This window comes from Camelina sativa, chromosome 6, assembly GCF_000633955.1.
Source record: "Camelina sativa cultivar DH55 chromosome 6, Cs, whole genome shotgun sequence".
Classification (NCBI taxonomy): Eukaryota; Viridiplantae; Streptophyta; class Magnoliopsida; order Brassicales; family Brassicaceae; genus Camelina; species Camelina sativa.
In genome coordinates this window covers 8,244,073-8,260,069 of record NC_025690.1, presented here as the reverse complement: position 1 = coordinate 8,260,069, position 15,997 = coordinate 8,244,073, and the positions used below count along the sequence as shown (strand labels likewise).

The 15,997-nt window shown below is 38.3% G+C and overlaps 2 protein-coding genes, 1 long non-coding RNA gene and 1 pseudogene across 13 annotated transcripts; 1 reads left to right on the top strand and 3 right to left on the bottom strand.

Moving 5' to 3' along the window:
• On the bottom strand, nt 2,460-3,453 carry LOC104698798 (annotated as a pseudogene).
• Nucleotides 3,921-6,941, bottom strand: LOC104790661. Of its 8 annotated transcripts, none has more exons than XR_768784.2 (3): nt 6,632-6,941; nt 4,838-6,000; nt 3,921-4,436 (listed from the first exon to the last, which is right to left on the bottom strand). It is a non-coding gene; the product is annotated as an uncharacterized LOC104790661 (long non-coding RNA). The 8 variants fall into 8 exon arrangements; XR_768785.1 differs by lacking the exon at nt 6,632-6,941 and adding an exon at nt 6,361-6,413; XR_768786.1 differs by lacking the exon at nt 6,632-6,941 and adding an exon at nt 6,357-6,412.
• Nucleotides 7,947-9,528, top strand: LOC104790659 (AT-hook motif nuclear-localized protein 13-like). Of its 4 annotated transcripts, none has more exons than XR_768781.1 (6): nt 7,972-8,091; nt 8,352-8,512; nt 8,624-8,710; nt 8,875-9,119; nt 9,215-9,270; nt 9,375-9,528. XR_768781.1 is itself a non-coding variant. In XM_010516438.1 (6 exons), the coding sequence occupies exons 3-6, from the start codon at nt 8,695-8,697 to the stop codon at nt 9,456-9,458; spliced, it is 378 nt and encodes a 125-aa protein (XP_010514740.1). In that variant the 5' UTR covers nt 7,972-8,091; nt 8,352-8,512; nt 8,624-8,694; the 3' UTR covers nt 9,459-9,528. The 4 variants fall into 4 exon arrangements, 2 of the variants coding, with proteins under 2 accessions (XP_010514740.1, XP_010514741.1); XM_010516438.1 differs by having other exon boundaries at nt 8,624-8,706; nt 8,875-9,100; XM_010516439.1 differs by having other exon boundaries at nt 8,875-9,100.
• On the bottom strand, nt 9,953-10,853 carry LOC104698797 (agamous-like MADS-box protein AGL97). Its single transcript, XM_010414189.1, has 2 exons — nt 10,221-10,853; nt 9,953-10,165 (listed from the first exon to the last, which is right to left on the bottom strand). Exons 1-2 carry the CDS (start codon nt 10,851-10,853, stop codon nt 9,953-9,955), a joined length of 846 nt encoding a protein of 281 aa, XP_010412491.1.

Below are 15,997 nucleotides of genomic sequence, written 5' to 3'. Positions count from 1 at the left end.
TCCATCTGAAACTCAAAATTACATGTAAGAAAAGTCTTTTCTAAAAAAAGGAAAGTTGGTGAATTCTCTCAGACACGTAAGCTGAGTTAGTCGCTCATCTACAATATGAGTGTCTTCCGGCGACAAATTTCTGGCTCTCCGTTCTGACTGGCGCTTGTTTCTACTTTCTCGGGTTCGGTTACTCGAAGACCTTTTGTTCACTTCCGCCGACATTTCTAGTTGCCGACGAGACCTTCTGGAATTCCGCCAGCCTTCCTCGGTATTGGTGAGAACGGCGAGCAAACCGGGTGACACTGTTCTTGAGTTTCTCCGGCGAGAACATGCCTTCTTCGTGGTTTATAACCAAAATTATTTTCCCGACTTCTCTACATCTTCTAGACTGTCAATGGTCGGAGGGGATCATATTCTCAAAGCTTTTTGTAGGATGCATTTTCATGAGCTCTCTATGCTTCTCCTTAAAGGTTTCGGCCATCTCCACTGGGCTGAGTTATCAGATCTGGTCTCAGACGGTTTTGCTTTCGGTCAGAGCCGGTCAACGTACTCTTCCGGCAAGATCTCCTTTGTAAAATTGCTAGCTCTGACTTCCCCTTGTTTGGGGAGAGACTCAGAGTCTTCCTTCTCATGGGATAGATCTGTTACACGCTCCTGCTCTATAGAGAGAAAGTCCTCAGTCCCCGTGAGAGCCATTTCCGACACCCTGTTTGGAGCGGAAGTTCCATCCGTTATCACCCTTCTGCCGTTCAACACCAAAGCCACCAAAGCTGAAGCAGATTCACCTAGTTTAGCGAGCTGTTGTTCTCTCAGAACTCCGCCGGCTACACTTGTAACGACTGACCTCTCCTTCCGACAAAACGGTTTGCCGTTGTCGAGACTTTTCTCTAGCTCACCCAATTCTCCATTTATCTCGGGTAATCCCTCCAAAATAACTATTTTGTTTTGCCTCTCGACCTTCTTGGTCGATGATAGTTCCGCCTCCAAGCAGCACCGCCGCCTCACCTTGCTGAGATCTAGTGTGGAGCTGCAACGGAGAAGAAGGTCGTTTACCTTGTTTTCCCGTCTAAACGGAGTTCTCAATCCTAGTGGGCTAACACATGACCAATCTTTCATTTTTCATTTAATAGACTTAGGCCCAACAAGTATTAAGTGCTGCCATTCCAGCCCAAGTATCTCTAAACATGATTATTTTTCCGGCAAATTAACGAACGGATTTGTTATTGTATTTCTTGTTTTGTGCCTACAACGTTTATCAATTTTCTTATGTGAAAGAATTTCCCCCTTTTGGGAAGTTACTTGTTCTAATGAAATTAGTTTAATTTCCTCATTCGATGAGAGACATTTTACAATAACATCTTCTTATAAGGAGAGATTTTTTGCTTCCTCTCCTCTTCGATTATGTCTTTTGGAAGGCGTAGTAATGGCAATTGAAGCTTCATACAATACAACACCCTCTCCAAGTGTCCTTTCAGGTTCTTGGTTTTCAAGATTCTCGTCTTGTCCAGCGTGTGACCACCCTTTCCAGGGACCTTTGGTGCACGCACGGAATCCAAACACCGCATTCGTTCTTTTGCAACGTCTGCGGCAATGGTTATCAATGTGGCTGACTATGTGGCAGTGGTCGGTCATCCTTCACCACGAGTGGTCTCACTTTGTGTGACAACTCTTTACCTTTAGGATTTGTTGTCCTCTTTATGTATCTTGTCACTTTTATAGTTTCAAGTCAAGCTTTAAAGCTTGTTTTATGTACGTTTTAAGATCGATGTTTGTAGTTTATTTTGTCCTCCTATATAAGTTTATTGGTGTATTTGGTTCCTCTTCAAAGGAAGCTTGTAAACCTTTAATCTAATATAATGGAGTGTTTGATGGAAAAAAAAAAAAAAGTCCATCTTGAATCACAAACTGCATAAGCACACAAAACTTTTAAATTAAACACCTAGAATAGCAAAATTACTAATTCGATTAGATTCAGATAAGAGTAACGAAACGTAATCAAACGAATATGAATTAAGTTGCGCTTTTAATGGGCCTATATGTGTTTTCATCAAGAAGACAAAATCTGATACAATATAATATATAGTTTTATATTCCATGACAAAAACAAAAACCATATGAATTTGGATCGTGAAATACAAAAGTAAAGGTAACGCCGGTAGTGAGGCTGTGTGGGTGAGGCAATTCACCAAATTAAATTAAGTTGTTTGGCTTCTAAATGGGCCTATATGCATTTTATCAAGAACCTTCTATTTCAAGATTAAAATAAAAATTTCTGATAGAAAGAATCATTTTTATATTTCAAGATTAAAGAAATAATAAACACACGAATTAGATCGTTAAACACAGAATAATAAAAAAAGTAATTACCTAATGAACATAATCAAGTTAGAGTTTAAAAGAAAAATTAAAACTCTAATTAACTGGGGCCATTCGATTGGTTATGGATTGTGTTTCTTAGAACAGAAGACTCATTCCGATCCGTTATTATCTTTCTCTGTTTCCCATAAAGAGTCGACAAATCCAACATTATCTTCATTTTGATTCACCAAGTAACCTGATTGATCAGATGATGAGTCACGGTAGAGATCTTCAATAGCGAATGTAAGGTTTTGGTCATAGTAACAAGTAGCTTATGATGAAGGCTCGCCACAGATCTTCTCGAGGGAGGAGGAAGTACAGTTCTGTTCAAAAGAAGCAATTTCATCACAGGAAGATGGAGTTGAGGACTTTGGGTTTTGGTCGAGAGAAGAGGAGCTAGGGTTTTGATCAGAATTGGAAACAAATTGTGTTTCTTGAAACAGACTCATTCCGTTATTATCTTTCTCTGTTTCCCATAAAGAGTCATCTTCATTCACCAGGTTGATTAGATAATAACGACTCGCCATAGAGATCTTCAATAGAGAAACTCGGGTTTTGAACTTGTGCGCCACAGATCTTCTCGAGGGAGGAGAAAGTACAATTCTGTTGTTCTGGAGACGAGGACTTAGTGTTTTGGTCGAGAGAAGCGGAGGAGCTAGGGTTTTGATCAGAAACAAATTGTGAATTTTCTTTCTTCTCAAGGCAATCCATCAGATGCTTCTTCAATCTCATCATACGATCCTCGATCATCTTTAATTCACAGAGATCGTCGCAATAACGGTAGAGATCAGGGTCTTCCCACCAAAACCCTAGCTTGGTTTGGGGGTTAGTAATCTTCGGAGGAGACTTGCCGTTGAGGTAACAGTCAGCAATTTCAGAGGCAGGAGAGTAGCCGGAGAAGGTGTAAACGGCATCGGAGTTCTCTGCCGGAGAGGTTACGAAGACGGCGATGTTGGCTCCGGAGAGAAGACAGAAGTCTGCGACTTTGGAGAAGAGTGTTTGACGGCGTTTGCTGCAAGCCACCGATCGTTGTTGTTTAGTGTCGCATTTCTTAATCTCAATCTTTCTCTTTGTTCCTCCTCTTTTCATCGTCATTGCCGGCATTATTATTAGGGTTTGTTGTTTCTGTTTCTTACAGAGAAAATATGAGAGAGAGATACTATTAAAAGAGAGAGAGACAGAACTTTTCTGATTGTGTTTAATTACTGAATGTGTTTCCTATACCTAATTACTGAATGTGTTTACCTTTTTTTTAAAGTTATATTAATACAATATATATTTATATATACTTAATTACTTATATATATAATATATCTATAGGGAATTTTGAAATTTGCTTAAATATATATATTAGATGGTATTTCCTCTAATTCATAAATTTTGATTTTGAAAACTGACAAGACCAATGGGAGTGGCACAAATTCTATAAAAAGAAATAATTGATGTTTTAATAGGTCAGTATTTAACTAGTCTTACTAAACAAAAGTAGGAAACATCGACATACATATGTAAGTAAGAAGGATAAAAACACCAATCTTTTTTGGTGTCCGTCGTCATGCAATAAAGAAAACTAGAAATTAATTATACTAAAATTAAGAGACCAGAGCAAATTAAATGCAGATGCAAATTAATTGTACTAAAAATAGAATTATACTAAAATTAAGAGACCAGAACTTTTCTGAATTTCTTCTCCATCGCCATTGGAATACGTCCAGCAGGGAAGAAGGTCCGTGTAATTTTTGTGTCAACATGGACCTGTTAACCAGCCCTTAGTTATAGGTGTACCAGTAAGCCGTTCAAGAAACATGGAACAAGCCCTTCTTCTCGCTCCTAGGGTGCAGAAAAGATACAAAAATCCAAGATGCAGTAAACGCAAAGAAAATATTACCCTCACGCTTTCCAATGGGGAGATGCCAGGCTTATTACCAGAAAAGATGTTGGTTGACTCACACATTCCACAATGAACTTCTTGTGAGGATCGTTAAGCTCGGCTTTATATATCCAAGATCTTATAAACTCACAATATGCCTCACAAGATTTAAGGAACAAAAAACTTAAGCATAGCACCTGTGAGCAGGATCAGCAACCTACAACAGAACATGTCGGGAAAATAGTCAGAGCAAAATTTAAACTGTACAAGATTCTGGGTCAGTACATACAGCTTAAGAGAGTGCAAGTTTCAGACTCGTCAGTGTATGTATATCACTTCCTTTTAACCATAATTTGCAGCAATAATCACCTTATCAAATGGTCCACATACCAAGGTGCATAGATTTATTTAAATCCCATGTACTGATATTCTTTCAAATTTCTTTACATGTATATACTAAAATGCAAAATTTAATGACGCAAAGTAACCATCACTTAAACGCGAACTGGAAACAACTGAAACGGAAGGTGCCTCTAGGATACATTAACCGATAACTATGTGCGTCATGAGAAAAAAATTGAGGATGAGTACTAAATGAGGAACATAACGTAGCCTGACCTGTAGTTGGGAATATAAGTATGTAAGCAGGTCCCTTCCTCTGTAGTACCCATGAAATCGCGTGGTGGCTTCTTTAATCAAACATTTTCAAGGAGAGGTACAATAAGATAGGGCTTTATGAGATGCTAAGGGAGAGATGTGGTCTCTTGGAACTTGTTAGTTGCTAGGCGCAAAATCAGACATTTGATGATGCTTTGGAGGTTTGTAGGGAAATGGAAACAGTGAAAATAAGCCACTATGGCTAGTCAGTTACCAGCATTGACCAACACGACAACTAAAAATGTTATGTAAAGATGTTGCAGAGCACGTTTGTGCTTCCCTGCGTCACTAGAACAACAAAAGATAAAAAGCGATATGACTATGCAGTAGTTACTTTGGCAAAGAATGTTGTAGAGTTATCACTCACAAAGACTAACTCAGACAAAAGAGATATCATCAACTCTACAAGATCAATTTCGCATCCATTTGATTGTATAACACCAGCATATCAACAAGGTGTATATGTATGGACGCTTTTACACTTCTTGAACCACAAATTTCATTTTCTAGTCTCAACCTCAATGAATGGTCTTTTTCCACCAAACAAGTCATCGGACCATACAAGAAGTTGTGCAATTGTATTTATTTTTTCCTAGTTTTATAACTCAAAATCCTCAACTGGATTCCGACCAATGTATATATAGAGTCAAAGCTGCACTGATGAAAAGGAGAAAAAGAAAGGACTAGAGATACCTTTTGGACCGGTTGGTTATCAAGGCTGTTATTCCATTGGTCAGCAGGGTGTGTCAAACTTTAAAGGCGCCGCTATACGTTAAGTTAAAAGATGAATACCCATTATGTTAGAATAACAATTGGCGACGCGTCAAATGCATGGAAAGAGCCAAACTAAAGATTCTCAACACAAATAGCTACCTTAGCAGGATAACTGAAAACAGTAAACTATCAAACTACAAGAGAAAGCTCACAACCAATACTAGTATTACGAATGCATTGAGGAGGAGATAGTGAATATTCCCACGGTGAAATGCCACGGAATGTGTTCCATCACAAGAGTCTTTGTGCTCAAGCAGATAAACGACAACATGAAAATGTTTCCGAGGAGGAATGGTTCGAAAAGGGACTATGCCAATTTGAGACTGATTCTTTGTTTCTTCTACCTTCAACTGCAATAAAAAAAACACTAGAATAGTAAAATCACAAGTATTAACAAAAACACCACAATGACTACTTTTTCCAAACATATGCCAAGAGATTAATCAATCAGTCTCGCTAATACACAATTAATCTCACTAACCATAGCCATAACCATCATCGAAATTACAGAATCCGCATGCATTAATAAATAAAAAAGACAGACATTGAACTCTAAAAACTCTTTTGATTCTGATAACCACAAAAATCCATTTCGCGGACAGACTTACAAAAACAAGAAAAGAGAAGAAAAGAGAAGGAAAAAAAAATCACGAAAAGCGACCCTGCTCTAGACTGACGAACTCAAAAGCGAAAAAACTGACAATACCTACAAGAAAGAGTCAGAGGCAATGGAGAAAGAACTGAAACAAACTTCGAACCCCCCCCCCCCCCNCCCCGCCCTTGTCGATCGATACCTACTACTACTGGGTTCCTCTAATAAGGTTCGCAATTGAAACTCTATGAAAAAAAACTGTTGATTTTGAGAATCACAAATTCACAAAAACACCAAATTTACTAACACAGAACACACAACTTGGAGACAAAAAAAAAAAAAAAAAAATAGCAGTGAGGCGGTTGGGTTTTTAATGGGCCTGCTTTCACCATGTCTTATTTCTTCACAATCATCTCTGAATTCTATCTTTCAATCTCTCTTGATTCCATTCTTCTTAATTATTACAGTAAATAATGGTTCTCTGGTCGGATCTTCTGAGTCGTCTAGTGATAATGGCGACTGTCACTACTACCCATGCCTCGACCTCGATTTTTCCTACCTTGCACTACTTCTTCAAAGCCAAGATTCTTCACCGGTTCTTCCGGTAGGTTCATCCTCCAAAACGTCGTCGTTTAAGGTTTGAAGCTAAGAAAGGAATATATGGTTGTCCGGTTTGGTGTCGCCTAATTATTATCTCACCGGCAGGTAATTTTGCAAACTACAGTAAACCTCTATAAATTAATACTCTATAAATTAATAAACACTATAAATTAATAAATTTTGCTGGTCCCAAGTCGGATCAGTATAAAAATTAACAATATTCGATAAGATAATAAGATAATAATTTTTTCGAAATCTCCTTATAAAATATGGTCCCAATAATATCATAAATTAATAATTATGTAAATATATATATATATATATATATATATACTGATATAATAGTGTATGTTTCTCCTAAAGCTCAATTCTATAGAACAATTGTAATGTTGTATTTTCAACCTATAATAATATCTCTAAAATATTTTATAACATGTCATACAAATAATTAAATTTAAAGTTTTAATTTTTAGATATGCATCATTTACAATTTGATAATTTGACAGATTATTAAAATAGGAGAATTGATATTATTATTCATAGATTTGAATTTATGTGTCTCATGTGTATAAGTCAATTTGTCTATAATATTTGTAATTTATTGTAAATAGTGCTTTCTAAATATTACAAGTTCAATTCCTAAACCATAAAATTTATAACATCCGAAAGTTTAATCTTATTTTGCTATAGTTGTTCCAATTCATAATTTTTTAAAAAATAAACAATTAAAAATATATCTATAAATTAATATCACTATAAATTAATAAAATGTCTTAGTCCTAACATTATTAATTTATAGAGGTTTTACTGTACATACAACTACATTCAAATTTCGGTTTAAGACAACCGGAACCACCTTGGCAATCGATTTGGTTATGCCATAACTGAATCATCAATTTGGTTTGGTTAGCTTAGGTCATCCCCAATGGAGGTTTTAAGAGAGGTTGTAGTTGAAAAGAAGCAAAAAACATAAATCAGAGAAATAAAAAAAACATAAGAGAGTCTCTTATTTAGTAGACTCGTTTATGGAATAAATAACCATACGTGTCAATATTTCGTTGGCCAAAGAGAATAATAGAAGTAGGAATTTGTTTTTTTTTTTTTACCGGTCGAATATTTCTTTCTCTCTTTCATCTCTCTGTCTCTCTCTTTCTCTCTCGATCGAAGACCAAAATTGACAAAGGATTGAGATGGATTTGATTTTGGAGTCGATTGATTCGGATGAGATTGAAGCAATTGGAATCGGAAGGTAAGATTATCAGTTTAATAGTATGAATTCGCGATTAGTTATACGGATTAGGGTTGTTTCGGTTTGTGTTCGCAAATTAGGGTTCTTTGATGGGTCTGATTGTGTGAGATTTAGGCGTTGTGTCTCTGGGTTCTTCTTTTGTCCATCGCAGACCCAAGGAGGCACAAACATCTCTTTGTTTGCTCAGTAGTCAGTACACAAGCTGTCGTAGATATAGCCTGCTATATTGATACTGATGTACATTGGCTTCTATCCTACAGCCTTTTGAAATTCAGAATGAGCATCAGGAGCAGGCAAAAGCTATCTTAGAAGATATCAATGTAGATGCCAAGCTGCTGAACCCTATTCCAAATAAACGAGAACGAAGACCGGTATTAGACCCCCGTCAGCGGAAAAGCTTTTCTCTTGACCTTCCGACAAGGTAAAAAAAGATCATAGCAACTGAGCCATTGATCTTTTCTTTATTTTTCCACTTCATCTTCTTTCCTTTACAAAGTTAGTTGAAACCTATATTAAAATATTCTTGTTGCAGTCAACCACTTCCAGCTCTACCAAGCTTTGGTGGTAGTAAAATTCCAAGACCTGAAGAGTACTTTGCTGAATATGATAAATATGATAAGTACTTTTCATACTCAATTATTTGTCTTTTCTAAATTCTGTAGTGCCTATTTTTCTGAGATGTGACTCTTCCTTCAAGCATTCTCTTCTCATTATTCTCAGATCACACTCAACCTTCTTTTACATATTTTCTTTTGCCTGAACTTGTATCTCTCTTCCTTGCAGATTTTGATGACATCGATGATGAAGACATCGAGACTGATTTTTCGTCTTGGACAACTCACATGTTACGTGGGACTTGGCTATCGAGTAATCATGACATATGGTGGCGGAAATGAAGGAGCTGCTGGTGGTGATAGTGGAGGAGCTAATGCCAACTCTTCCGATCCACCTGCTAAACGGAACAGGGGACGTCCTCCTGGCTCCGGTAAGAAGCAGCTCGATGCTTTAGGTACAGCTCGATGCTTTAGGTACACTCGATCTATCTCTTTTTCTCTGATCAAATCAAAATCACTGTTTACAATTCTACTTAATGGGTTTTCTGTCTCTGTGTTATCTTGTGCAGGAGGAACAGGAGGAGTTGGGTTTACACCTCATGTCATTGAAGTTAAAACTGGAGAGGTAATGTGTTGTGTTGTTTTAGCAAATCTTGAAGCTTGAATGGATTTTGAGTAATTTTCTGCCGGTTTCCTTGGTTAAAGCTGTGATCTTTCATTCTATTCCAGGGCATAGCTATGAAGGTAATGGCGTTTACGGGGCCACGCACCATCTGTATTCTCTCAGCTACAGGATCTGTTTTCTATGTTTAATATTTTATCAAAATGCAATAATTTTATAAACATCATTCTTAATATTCAATAATTTCATATTGTACTTTAATTTATTTATTTCAAAAAAAAAAATTCAAATTAAGAGACTCAATATTAAAACCCACCCTTGGAGAGGTACATTTTAATTACAATACCGATAGTTTTTATTCAACCAAAAATACAAATTATATTATTTAAAAAATTTTACAACCCCAAAAATATATTCCCATTGTGTGGATGCCCTTAGACCTGAATAATTATTTTGGCTTGACTATGTTAGACCGGTTTTGTTCAATATCTGTTTTGTTCAATATCTGTTTAGTTAAACACAAAACTAATAGAAAAAGGTAATTACGTAATGAAAAGATCAAGTTAGAGTTTACAAGAAAGATTATTAAAAACATAATTAACGGATAATCAATTAACTAAAAACTAGGGGCAATTAGATAAAAACCTAATTAACGGATAATCAATTAACTAAAAACTAGGGGCAATTAGATTTCTTCTTCGTTGACATATTCACTGATATCGATCATCAACTCTTCTTCTTCTTCAATTGAGGAATGATCTGAAAGTGGAACCTCAAGCTTGATGTTGTTGTCGTCGTTGTTAAGACAAAACACGTTATACAAATTTTCCCACAAGCTTTGATCCTCCTCATTGGTTATGGTGGATTGTATTTCTTGGATAAGACTCACTCTGTTACGCTGTTTTTTTTGTTTCCCATAAAGAGTCAACAAATCCAACATCATCTTCATTCACCAAGTAACCTGATTGATCGTATAATGCTGCCGACTCGCCATCGAGATAGAGATCTTCAATAGGCCGGAAACTAGGGTTTTGATCGTAACAAATAACTTGTGCGCCACAGATCTTCTCGAGGGAGGAGAAAGTAGAGTTCTTTTGTTCTGGAGACGAGGACTTTGGGTTTTCGTCGAGAGAAGAGGAGCTAGGGTTTTGATCAGAATTCGAAACAAATTGTGATATTTCTATCTTCTCAATGCAATCCATTAGATGCTTCTTTGTTCTCATCATATGATCCTCGATAATCTTTAATTCACACAGGTCGTCGCAATAACGGTAGAGATCAAGGTCTTCCCACCAAAACCCTAGCTTTGTTTGGGTGTTAGTAATCTTCGGAGGAGACCTTCCGTTGAGGTAGCAATCAGCAATTTCAGAGGCAGGAGAGTAGCCAGAGAAGGAGTAAACCACATCGGAGTTCTCTGCCGGAGAGGTTACGAAGACGGCGATGTTGGCTCCGGAGAGAAGACAGAGATCAGCGGCTTTGGAGAAGAGAGTTTGACGGCGTTTGCTGCAAGCCACCGAGCGTTGCTGTTTAGAGTCGCGTTTCTTAATCTCAATCTTTCTCTTTGTTCCTCCTCTTTTCATCGTCATTGTGTACGTCTCCGGTAGGGTTTGTTGCTTCTTACAGAGTTACAGAGAAAATAAGAGAGAGAGACAACAGACTAATGAGTGAAGAAAAGAAAAGCGACTCATATATTTATAAGATATCGTATTTATAGAATATTTCGATATCCTAGTTCATTAATTACTGAATGTGTTTTCCTTTTTTTTTCCTTTTTTTTCTAAGGCCTAATGACCAGACCCAGCCGATCATCATCAAGCCCCAACACGAACCCAGATCGAATCGAATCACCAACGTGCTCGAGATCGGTGACACAAAACGTGAATTGATCGCACCAAAAGGATACATTTTAGCCAAAGGGACTGGAGACTCCAGTCTGGAGTAACTTCTCCGTTGGAGGTTATCAAGTTATAAATTTGATAGGTTGCACATACTATTTTGATATAGCGTTTTTGTAACAACGCATCCCGTGGACCCCACTAGTCTCACTGCTACCTTGCCCCCATAGGCCCAAAGCTGGCCTTGCAGGGCATCGATCATAACCCCTCATCGTGGCAAATAGAACTACTCATTGAAATCCACAGTAGGTTATTAGTGCGTCAGACGTTCCTCGAACCCTGGTCCTCACCCTTTATCAACCTTCCCACGGGAGAAATTGCCACCAATTGATCTGCAGATCAATGCCCTGCAGGACCAGCTTTGGGCCAATGGGTGCAAGCTAGCAGTGAGGCTAGTAGGGTCTACGGGACGGATTGTTACAGTTTTATTAAAATCCAGTTTATTATAACAAAAAAGATATTTTAATTGTATTGCAAAATAAAATGTGTACAATTGAACTCCAGTTTAAAAGAAAATCTCTAGATCAAATTAAACTAAAATAAGTATACCGTTTACTATTCAAATTTCAAATATCATCAACATAGATTAATATTTATACCGTTTAATATATCGATTAATTTATTTTTTTCCTAATAAAATACTGCCATACCGTTTTGTTTTTGAAAACTTATGATAACATCATTATTTTACCCATATTAGCTATAGTTTTCATATGCATTTAGGAAGAGTTTGATATGATTTCAATGCTTTAATGTCTATTATCAAGTATTTTAGGTTTTCAAAAAGGTTTTACAGGTTTTATAGCAAAAAAGACCAAAAGACAAGGAAAATACGTTTTAGGAAAGTTTCAGAGCTTTACAGTACGGGCAAATTTTGAAGATCTTCCACAACTCAAAATATATCGTACTTGGTGTCTTTGGAAATCTGGAAGAGTCGTCTTTCTCCTCGAAGTGAAATCAAGTCAATCCATTCATTCATCCGGAAGTTATGCCCGATTTACCGAGACGTGTTATAAACCGACGTGAGGAGAAGCAACCAGCCGATGGGCTTTCATTCAAGGCCTGACCAGCGACCATCACCACGGCCCAGTCCAAGCCTCCTCCATGGTCCAGATGCCTCTTTTGCCGCCCCTTATCCTGCACTTAACAAGAGAAGACGTTTCTACCCTTACAAAACCCTAATCCTAAACAATACCCTATAAATACTCTTAAGATCTAGGGTTTTAAGGTGTGCTTCGTTTGTGCCTCTAAGATCTTCATCCACGCCACCAGCTGCCGACCTAGAGACGACCAGAGACTCCTCTACCGCCGTCGAAGCTTGTCCTCTCTCACCTCCTCTTAAAAGCCATCGCCGAAGACACCAAATCTCTCTTTCTACTCTTTCTAGTTACTTCATACTATCTTTGCTTTGGGATCAAGTTACTTTTGTGACAAATAGAGAAGTTTACTTTGAACCCCCTTTTGTTTATTGATTCACTTTTGATGCTATACTTTATAATATCAATGTTGTTTCTTTGCATCATGAGCGAGTAGTTTACTTTGTTGGGTTCTATGAGGTGATTCAAGGGGAATTCATAGGTTCTCTTCAATTAGGTTGTTAGATCTTATTTTCGGTTCTATATTAGAGTTCTTTTGGGACATCTTTATCTTAATGCTTATGCTTGGATTGATCACCAAGTACTGATCTAGAGAACGGGAGCGCTAACCGTGTTATCCTACTTCTCCAAACTAGTGTTATACTGAAGCCTTGCTCGTAACCTGCGTAAGTTGAGTTGTGAAGTTTGGTGAATGTATCGAACTTGTTTAACTAGCTGGTTGACATGCGACGTTGCCTGCGAAAGTTGAGTAACGGAGTGTGAAGACTTTAGACTTTCATTCTATGAGAATAGCTTGTTAGTTCATTAGTGTTTCGTAGTTGAGAACCTAAACCGAAAATTAGTATTTACTTGTTAGATCTTACACTTAATATTGCTTAGAACCATGAAAACCCTAAGATGACTCCCAAAACGCCCAACGCCTTAGTCTTATAGTTTTAAACCGTTTTTATTTACTTTCATTTATTTGCAATAGTTATTAGGAAAACTAAAACCCCAATCTCTTCTTTAGTCTTAGCCATAGTTCTTTCCCTTTTAATTCAATTTGTGCTTGCTATTACTCTATGTGGGATCGATCCTAAAATACTACAATTGATTAACTGTGCACTTTCAGTCGTCGTGTAGTCTTTTCAGGTAAAATATTTGGAGTGAAATTCTACACACATCAAAGCTTTTTGGCGCCGTTGCCGGGGAGTAACTAGCTGCCCATTGAATTTGATAAGAACTTTTGTCTAAGATACTTTGAATTTTTCGTTTGAATTTTTCAATTTCAGTTTTAATTTTCTTGTTTTTCGATAACCTCTATTTTCCCTTTTAGTTTCTGTTTTTGGATTTCGTAGTGCATGACTAGGAGTTAACCCTCCGGAACCGTATCTCCAATTCAAGACATTGATCGACTAGAACGCGAGCTTAGTAAACTTCAAAAACAACAACTCATGGCCGAAGAAGGGAACCAGAACCAAGGTCTCCTTAACCTCGACCAATCGTTGATACCTCCTGCCCTCAACGAGCAAGGAGAACCGATTCATGAACAAGGTGGCAACCCCATCCTTGCACCCGTTGATCCGCAACTTGACCCATTGGTTGGCAGAGACCATCAACAAGCTCCTCGTGATGCTAATCCTCTAGGCGTGGGAGACAACCTCGATGTTCCTCCTCACCAGCCTGCTCTCGTCGTTAATCCACCACTTCCTCAAGTTGGCGGAAGACAACCTGCTTATGTGCACCCTCTGAGACGTGCCGCACCCAACCATACCATAGCCGATTATGATGCTCCCAACCAATTCGTTCAAGATCATGCTGCTATCCGTATCACTCATCCTCCAAGACGTGACTATGAGATTAAACCTCAAATTATTGGTTTGGTGAAACAAAATCAGTTCCATGGCCTTACTACTGAACATCCAATGGACCACATTGATCTTTTTGAAAAAATCTGCTCCACAACAAGAACCAATGGAATCCCCGAAGATTATTTGAAGTGTAAGCTTTTTCCTTTCTCTCTAGCCGACAAGGCTCATAGATGGTTAAAGTCTTTACCTCCTGGATCGATTACTAGCTGGGAAGGATGCAAGTCAGCCTTTCTTAGCCACTTCTACACCAAGTCGAGATCCAACTCTCTTCGCAAAAAGCTGCAAAGTTTTCAACAAGGACCGGTCGAATCTTTTTATGAAGCATGGGAACGTTTCAAGGACTATGAACGTGACTGCCCCCATCATGGTTTTGCTCAAGGTAACCTTTTAAGTACTTTCTATAGAGGATTACACCCTAAGTATCAACTATCACTCGACACGGCCAGCAATGGAGATTTCACTACGAAGACCGTTCAAGAGGGCGAGCTCTCATTGACAACCTTGCCTCAAGTAGTAGCAACACTTGCACCGATTTTGATAGAACCATCCGTTCTAGCAATTCTGACGCTAAGGAGATTGCTGATCTTAAGAACATGATGAACCAACTTCTAAGGAATCAATAACGCGGAGTAAACTCTTGTGAGACTATTAACAATGGAAACATGGAGCCTTTCCAAGAATATTCTTATGACCAAGAAGAAGAAGTCAACTATGTTGGTGCTCAAGGATACTACCAAAACCGAGGGTACAACAACAACTTCAACAACAACTTTAGAAACACTTTTGACCTTTCTTATAGGAACCTAAATGTGGAGAATCCCCAAGATTAGAATTATCCTCAGCAAGCTAACCGCTTTCAAAGCAACAACTTTGGTGGAAACAACAGCAACAACTTTCAGCCTCAACCCCAATTCAACAACAACAAGCCACCTTTCCGGTCCGGACCAGCCCAGGCGCCTACCACTCAAGCTGATGCTAATACCGACACAAAGATGCAAGAACTCCTTGTTGCTTTTCAAAAGCAATCAAGAGAGATCAACTCAAGGATGGACAACATCTATACCAAACTGAATGGTAAATTTGAAAGCATTTCTATCCATGTCAAGAAGCTTGAAACTCAAGTTGCTCAAACCGCTAATGCTGTTCCACGCCAAGTTGGTGTACTTCCGGGAAAACCCGAAGAGAATCCTAAAGGATATTGCAATGCTATTTCAGCCTTACCAGCCCTCACTTACCATGACGCCAAGCCTATGGTACCACTCTTTGACTCTTATGAAGATGTTATTCGTATGACATGTCCATTGGATGAAGAAACCGCTAGCCACTACCCCTTAAGGAGACTACCAAAAGCTGAAGATCCAGGACGCTTTGTTTGCTCATGCTCCATAACAGGCATTGAATTCTCTAACTCTCTTTGTGATTCTGGTGCTAATGTTAATGTTATGTCAAGAAGTGTAGCCGATACACTAGGATTGCGAGACATATCTTCATCCAACCTCAATTTAGTCTTTGGAGACTCATCACAAAAGGTTCCTGACGGATTTGTTCGAGACCTACAACTTGTATTAGGAGACTGCATAGTTCCTACAGATTTTCACATCCTAGATATGGAAGACAAGAAAGAGAGACCATTGATTTTAGGAAGACCATTCCTAGATACTGTTGGAGCTATCATCGACCACAAGTTAAAGAGGACAACATTTGCTAACATCGACAAGAAGAAGTCATATCCGACTATCTCCAAGCCAAAGCCATGGCCGACCTACTCACTACATGAAGAGCCGATGGACCCTAACATAGACCAGATGAAGCAATTCGACCATTCTGCGTCTACAAGTGCCAACAACCTGCTACACAAGCCACCTAAACAGCCTAAGCCACCACAAAT

Coding starts and splice junctions, on each gene's coding strand:
- LOC104790659 (XM_010516438.1), top strand. Junction 9,101..9,214: donor GAAGCAGCTCGATGCTTTAG/GTACAGCTCGAT, acceptor TATCTTGTGCAG/GAGGAACAGGAGGAGTTGGG. Junction 9,271..9,374: donor TTGAAGTTAAAACTGGAGAG/GTAATGTGTTGT, acceptor ATTCTATTCCAG/GGCATAGCTATGAAGGTAAT.
- LOC104698797 (XM_010414189.1), bottom strand. CDS start 10,853: ATGACGATGAAAAGAGGAGGAACAAAGAGAAAGATTGAGATTAAGAAA. Junction 10,166..10,220: donor ACGATCAATCAGGTTACTTG/GTGAATGAAGAT, acceptor CAAAAAAAACAG/CGTAACAGAGTGAGTCTTAT.